The 7533-nt window shown below is 35.9% G+C and overlaps 1 protein-coding gene across 1 annotated transcript; it reads right to left on the bottom strand.

The window, feature by feature from the left end:
* Positions 1–4532: 4532 nt before the first annotated feature.
* Positions 4533–7236, bottom strand: LOC127873509 (uncharacterized). Its single transcript, XM_052417390.1, has 2 exons — positions 6753–7236; positions 4533–6382 (listed from the first exon to the last, which is right to left on the bottom strand). The coding sequence occupies exons 1-2, from the start codon at positions 7230–7232 to the stop codon at positions 5516–5518; spliced, it is 1347 nt and encodes a 448-aa protein (XP_052273350.1). The 5' UTR covers positions 7233–7236; the 3' UTR covers positions 4533–5515.
* Between the last annotated feature and the right edge of the window lie 297 nt (positions 7237–7533).

Raw genomic sequence — 7533 nt, 5'->3', positions numbered from 1 at the left:
TTTGTGAAGACAGCGTGCAAAATATTCAATGTCACTGCAGCATTTTGGGGTATATGTCACGTCTGTGACAAAGCTCTAGTTGTGTATATGTATGTAGTAAAAAATGTTTTGAATGTAGTATGTGAGTTATATTGGTGTAATCAACATTTACTTTGTGAACCCTCAAGAGGCCAACCTTTTTTTGCAATCTTGAAACTTGGTCAGCACATTTGTCCCCATAACATTATTACCTCTCCTGAGCACTATAGCCCCTATGTAGAGCTTATGTGATAGTCCTTTGTTTTTTGTGCATATAGTCCTTTTTTTTGTGCATCGTCAATATATGCCATGTGAACGCTAGAGTCTACATTTTTGTCCGATCTAAATGAAACTTGGTCAAATAATTAGTCCCAATGATATCTGGACTCGGTTTGAAATTGGGTCATTAAGATGTCAAACACTAGGTCAAAAAAGAAAAACCATGTGAACACTAGAGGTCAAATTTGATGCCTAATCTTCATGTAATTTTGTAATAATGTTTTTTTTAATGATAGGTTCATTGTTGGTTGAGCATGAAAATAAGCCTTTTTTCCATGAACATTTACAAATTTTACTGTATTGTAGTGTACACAATGTGTTAAGTATATCAATTCTTTGAATTTGCTTATTAGCATGTTGTTAATTATGTCTTATTTACATGCAATACATTTTGCTTGTTTACATTGTAAATGTGATGTTCATTTAAGTGTTGTCTGGGCTTGTTTCCTTCTTTTGCAGCAGCAAAGTATATTGACCCTTTTACCCAAGAAAAACTATGCTGTTTACCTTCAAATTTACTTTTAAAAACCATATTATCTCCTCAGTGGTAACTTTTCCTCATATTTAACATTTTGACCATTTCCCCAAATCAAAATCATAAAAATGACGTGTAATTTGGTTTTGTTCCTAATGGTATGTAACCCCATGTTTTTGTCATATTTTTGTGATATCTTTTTCATTGTTTAAAAGTTTTTTTTCACAAATTGTTACTTATGAGCTATTGTGACCTGTCTTTGTTGGTCGTCCTGTATCTTGTGTCAACCTATTTACTTAAACGACATCTCCTCCTTACCAGCTGGTCCAATATTAATTAAACTTGGCAAGAATGTTCCTTGCATGAAGCTCTTTTAAAGTTTTTCAAACAAAAGCATTCCATGAATAACTCTGGCTCTTGTTGCCATGGCAAGCGAAAGGAAAAACTTTAAAAAATCTCATTTGTTTTACCCCCACTACCATTGGTGGGGGGGGGGGCTATATAGGAATCACTTTGTCTGTCTGTCCCAAAACTTTGTCCGGACCATAACTTTGTCATTAATCGTAATATTTTAAAATGACTTGGTTAATTTGTGCACCATTATGGGACGGTGCATCATGCAAAAGAAGTATGTCAATATCTCCAAGTTCACGGACACACTTTGAGTTGGAAGGTCAATATGCCCATAGACGAGTTTTTCTGGGCCATAACTATGTCATTTGTTGTGAGATTTTTAAATCATCTGGCAGGTTTGTTCACCATCATTACACGGTGTGTGATGCGAAAAAATTCTGTCCATATCACCAAGGTCAAGGTCACATTTTCAGTTCAAAGGTCATATATGGCCATAAACTGACCTTGTCTGGGCCATTACTATGTCATTCCTTGTGAGATTTGTGAATGACTCAGTGCATTTGTTCACCATCATTGAACAGTATGTCAGATGAAAGACCAACACCGATATCTCCAAGGTCAAGGTCACACTTGCATGATAATAAATTATTCTTTAAAATAAAATAAAATTAGTTTCTCTTACTTTGTGAAAACAACGGGTTAAATATTCTGTGTCAATGTGGCATGTAGGGGAATTAGTTAGTTCTTCTTGTCTGAGTTATTGTCCTTTAAAGATTCCTATGTTATTACATGTTGTTAAGCGCAAGTTCTCTGAGCCTTACACATGTTCCATTTTTCAGCCACTGTTGTAGGTGTATTGCCAAAATTAGAGACAAAGCACATTCAGGGAGCATAACCTTTGTGGTCTGTGACAGCGACTTGTACTTGTAATTGCTTAGCATGAATGGCAATCTTTTGAGACAAGACCATATGGTGCAGGTAAAGACGTAATTAATGAGCTAAAGGTATAGTTCTAGCAATAACATGTTGCCCGTGTCCGTTTGAATGACTTCATGTGATATTTCTTTTGTACAACTTTGTGAAAGTATGCACACGAGCTGCGTTCATGTAATTGAGAATCTTATTAAATGTTTAGTTATTTGAGGTTAGTCTGTGTTACTTCATGTAGAAGCAAAATGAAAATGCCCAAGGAAATTATAGACAGCCAGCATGAGATATGTAATTATCCCCCGCCAGAGGCGGAGGGATATTGTTTTGGCGTTGTCTGTCCGTCCGTCCGGAACACTTGTGTCCGGAGCAATATCTTGGAAGTGCTTTGGCGGATTTCATTAAAACTTGGTATGAGTATATATATGGATAAGACGATGATGCACGCCAAATGGCATTGTACACCATCTGTTAATAACGGAGTTATAGCCCTTTGTATCTTGAAAAAATGCTTTTTACTATAGGCACTTTTGTGTCCGGAGCCATATCTTGGAAGTGCTTTGGCGGATTTCATTGAAACTTGGTATGAGTATATATATGGATAAGACGATGATGCACGCCAAATGGCATTGCACAACATCTGTTAATAACGGAGTTATAGCCCTTTGTATCTTGAAAAAATGCTTTTTACTATAGGCACTTTTGTGTCCGGAGCCATCTCTTGGAAGTGCTTTGGCGGATTTCATTGAAACTTGGTATGAGTATATATATGGATAAGACGATGATGCACGCCAAATGGCATTGTACAACATCTGTTAATAATGGAGTAATGGCCCTTTGTATAGTAGTACGTCATCCGTCCGATTTGCACCCATCCTTGAACAAAATATATGTTGCGGGGGATATCAATTCTACGAATTTGCTTGTTCTTCTTGAATCTTGCTCGATTCCTGTATGTACAGTGGGAATAGTTTGTGCAGGTATGTTTGATTATGCTGTTTTCTTCATGTTCATACTGTGTGTTTGTATGTGAACACAGTACATGCTATGTAAGTAGTTCTATGTGTTATTGTTATGTTCTTGTAACTAGATATGAAAACAAAATGATAAGCTGCATGAAACTTTTATTTACAAATTCAAAATAATCTCAATTGACCAACTGTAAATACATAATAGAGTGATTGAAATAATGTATCATATTTCTTTATTTTTTATTGCATTAGTGTAGGTTTTTTGCTAAATTATTTATATACAGCAACTTTTCTTGAGCCAGTAAATATCATTGGGGATTATTTCTTAGTAATTTTATATTTAGTTTTATTTTTTCAAATAAATATAGAGATAGGAGATAACTTTGTTAACAATGGAGCCAAAGATTTTTTAATGAAAGTGCTTTATTACTGTTTTGATTCCTATATTTTAGTTGTTTTCCATGTATGTTTTGTTTTATTTAAGAAAATTTGTTTTATTTGTAATTGAAAGTAAATAAAATAACCTGAGCAAAGTATGCTCATAAAACGCTTGTGTTGTTGCCTTAATTATGTCCAGCGTGTATGTAAACATATTAGCTTCTGTCCACTCTAGATCTCAATGACACACTTTTGCCTCCATGGAACTTTCCTGGAACATATATCCCAATATCTCGGCTGAGTGTAAAACTTGGTCATGGGGGTCATAAACTAGGTCATTAGCTCAAATTGACTGGGTTATGTGGACGGGCTTGTTAACATTCTTGTACTCAACCTTGTTCCAAGCAAAGCTCATTTCAAATCCCTGCCATCATAAGCTATTTAACTTATGACAGCAGAATGGTTACTTTATCAACCGACATGTTAGTAATGTTAACTGTTTTGAGGAGTAATAAGTACATTAACTTATTATCCCCCGCCAGAGGCGGAGGGATATTGTTTTGGCGTTGTCCGTCCATCCTTCCTTCCGGCTGTCCGTCCGGCACTTTTGTGTCCAGAGCCATATCTTGGAAGTGCTTTGTTGGATTTCATTGAAACTTGGTATGAGTATATATATGGATAAGAGGATGATGCACGCCAAATGGCATTATACACCATCTGTTAATAACGGAGTTATGGCCCTTTGTATCTTGAAAAAATGCGTTTTACTATAGGCACTTTTGTGTCCGGAGCCATATCTTGGAAGTGCTTTGGTGGATTTCATTGTAACTTGGTATGAGTATATATGGATAAGAGGATGATGCACGCCAAATGGCATTGTACACCATCTGTTAATAACGGAGTAATGCCCCTTGGTATCTTGAAAAAATGCTTTTTACTATAAGCTTAGAGCTTTATCTCCATTAACACATGAGCCAGAGCCATGAAACTTGCCATAGTTGTTATCCCCCGCCAAAGGTGGAGGGATATTGTTTTGGCGTTGTCCGTCCATCCATCCGTCCGTCCGGCACTTGTGTGTTCAGAGCCATATCTTGGAAGTGCTTTGACGGATTTCATTGAAACTTGGTATGAGTATATATATAAATAAGAGGATGATGCAAGCCAAATGGCATTGTACACCATCTGTTAATAACAGAGTTATGGCCCTTTGTATCTTGAAAAAAGCTTTTTTCTGTGACAAAGCTCTTATTTGGCGGGGGATATCAATTCAACGAATTTGCTTGTTGCACTAAGAAGCAGCTGAACTCCGTTATATGATTGAAATGGTGTTGACAAAAATAACACCGTATTTCCTCATTCACATCAACCCTCTTGACCTACAGTAGTTCATAAACGAGGAAATGAATGTAACAAACCATAAATATGATTATTTTTGTTATGCTTGTTAGTCATCAAATGGTGCAACCTTGAGGTATACATTAGTGGCGAAAAGTAGGTCACATACATTGAAGTGTGCTGGGTAAATGTCAGTTCCGACGGACGAACAGGCATGTCTCTGGGGCGGAACAATTGAAACAATTGACTAGCGTAATATTCCGTATTATCACGTGGTCAGTTTAATGAAAACTAGCCAATAAAAACGCTTAAAGGTATATTACACATGTTTATTATAAAACTATTCGTAATGGCTGTATAATATGGGGAAGCAAGGTATAGCATGTGATAAAAATAATGTGCAGGCGGAGTATGCTGAATTTGCACCTCCGTCATCAAAAAATTGCTCATTCTCAATTAATATTGAAAATGAAAATGTTACGTTGATAGCGCAAATGAAGGAAGTGCATTTGTATCTTGAAGTATAGATTTTAATACACTATAATAACCATAATTAAGTACAAAATATTATAAAAATGAATACTTGCGTTTTAGTAGATTTAATTAAGTCAATTTACATATCGGGGACTAAATAAATTGCTTTGATAATTGAAACGTATGTTGGTATATATGTCACGAAAACACTTTCTGCAAAGGTTAAACGTCTATGAACAGGCCCCTTAAACTTCGCTTAGAAATCATAAAGCAGCTTGTAAAAATCGAGCAATCAATTGTGTTGTCATTCACTTAATATCTGTTTAGCTGTCAAAAAGATGTCTATGCCGTGATTGTTTGACCTCCAGTTTTGAGGACATAGCTCGTGGAGCCGTCGCATCCGGTTTTCTTCAACACTAATTTGAAGAGATGATAATACTGGCCTGTTGTCCAGGGACTCCATATCCTCATCAGACGAAGATTCTGTACGAGTGTTTGGAAGAATATCATCAACATGTGCTGATGGGTTGTCCATCATACCGGCCGTGTAAAGCCGCATTGGTGTTGAGTTCACTGTTCGTATTCGATGGTGATTCCATGCACCTTGCCAGGTGTTTAACCTTTCATTTATCTTTGAAATAAATACGTAATGAAGTGCAAACAAGTCTATTTCATTTAAAATGTCAAGCCGGCCATTGTCCTCTAAAAAGTAAAATAAGTCATAAAAATAACTCAAGACTCCGTCATACACGTCCCTCCACAATCGTTCAATACGTTGATTGTGTGTACTTTTACCAGTGAGCATACTTCCACGTCCTGTCCCGCGAGCATTTATCATGAAGTCGGCAACCTTCATATTTTCACGGCCTTGATCTGATCTGACCCGGTCAGGAACTCCAAATTTCGAAACACCATCTCTGAAGCAATGCAAAACCGTCTCCGCTTTGTTGTTGTCCGTGCATCTAAGATATGTAACTAAACGACTGAAACCATCAATGCCGCCTATTATAACAAAATGCCATCGAATTAATTTATGGTTGCTGTCAATGTGCCATAAACAATTTGGAGCTGAAACGTTGTAAATGCGACGTCGTAATCGCCTTCTTTTTCGTGCACGAATTCCATCTTCGTCTAGGTGTTTCAGACACTGACGAAGCCTGAAACGTTGAACCTGTATAAGAAATAATACTTTATGTTGGTTTTATGCAAAAATGAATATGCTTTAATTTACTTCTACATTTAGCCAAGTGCCTTATAAACAATAGAATTTTCTATGAAAAAAATCTAACAGAATTCTTATTTTTAATAGATTAAAGCGATAGCCGTTTCAGGTATGATTGTTTGGCACAAATCAAACTGTACTCTAAAACTAGTCTTAACAATTTAGTTAGTTTTCAATTGTTTGACAATACTTTATTGGAATCTGCACGGACAAATGTATCTGTTTATTTATAGACTGTCTACTAAAATCAATCAACAAATGTACCGTATACGCCTTCAATTATAAAAAGATCTAGTTATGCATAGTAAAATCATGGTACCTTAATTCCTTTTTGAAGTAAAACTTTTCGCAGCATTTCTTCTCCACACGTAGGAAATTCAGTGGTGGTCGTGGCAACAACAATGTTTAGTTCTTCTTCATCAATTTCTGTAAATGCGAGCTTTGACAAGCCAAATTGACCCATCTTCCGGAATAAGGTACTTTCAGAAACCCCAAGTGCAATACTAGTGTCCTTCACTGAATATCCGGCTTCGAACAATGTTTCAATCATGATACTTGAAATTTCAAAACGTATATTCCGACACCGTGTACTATCATTATTATGTGCCCACGGATTACTCCGGTAACAAACACATTCAACACGCAATTTCATGATAGTTGTTTTGTCATTTACACCCAAGCAATTAAAGTCGTACAGTGACATAAGTGATATGATGTCCGGTGTTATCTTCTCCTGTCTGAAGCGCCGTATCACTCCTTCTTCCACTCCAAGTCGCTCAAGTATCAAATCCATATCCATTGTTGTAAAATGATGCAGAACAAATTGTCTTCCGTGTGTAATAAAAGCTTCGTATATAAAATGTTATCGTTAATGATTTTTAACGTATTTTTCAAATTTTATCTGCATAAAAAGACGATATGTGTTTATATAATTACGATTTATGTTTATATAAAGGTCTTTTGCCTTTATATAAAGAAGTAATGCCTTTATATTATGGAAGTTTATTATATCTTTATATATTAATGCTTTATCTGTGTATATTCAAATAATGTATTTATATATTGTGATTATGCATATATATAAAGGTTACAGGCATTCA

This window comes from Dreissena polymorpha, chromosome 3 (assembly GCF_020536995.1).
Source record: "Dreissena polymorpha isolate Duluth1 chromosome 3, UMN_Dpol_1.0, whole genome shotgun sequence".
Taxonomy (NCBI): Eukaryota; Metazoa; Mollusca; class Bivalvia; order Myida; family Dreissenidae; genus Dreissena; species Dreissena polymorpha.
The sequence above is the reverse complement of the archived record's forward strand: the minus strand, read 5'-3'. Positions and strand labels throughout refer to the sequence as shown.

Bases quoted from the DNA above. Each gene is read 5' to 3' on its own strand.
- LOC127873509 (XM_052417390.1), bottom strand. From the start codon at position 7,232: ATGGATATGGATTTGATACTTGAGCGACTTGGAGTGGAAGAAGGAGTG. The intron at 6,383-6,752 runs GTACCATGATTT...TTTCTTATACAG, and splicing joins TACTTCAAAAAGGAATTAAG to GTTCAACGTTTCAGGCTTCG.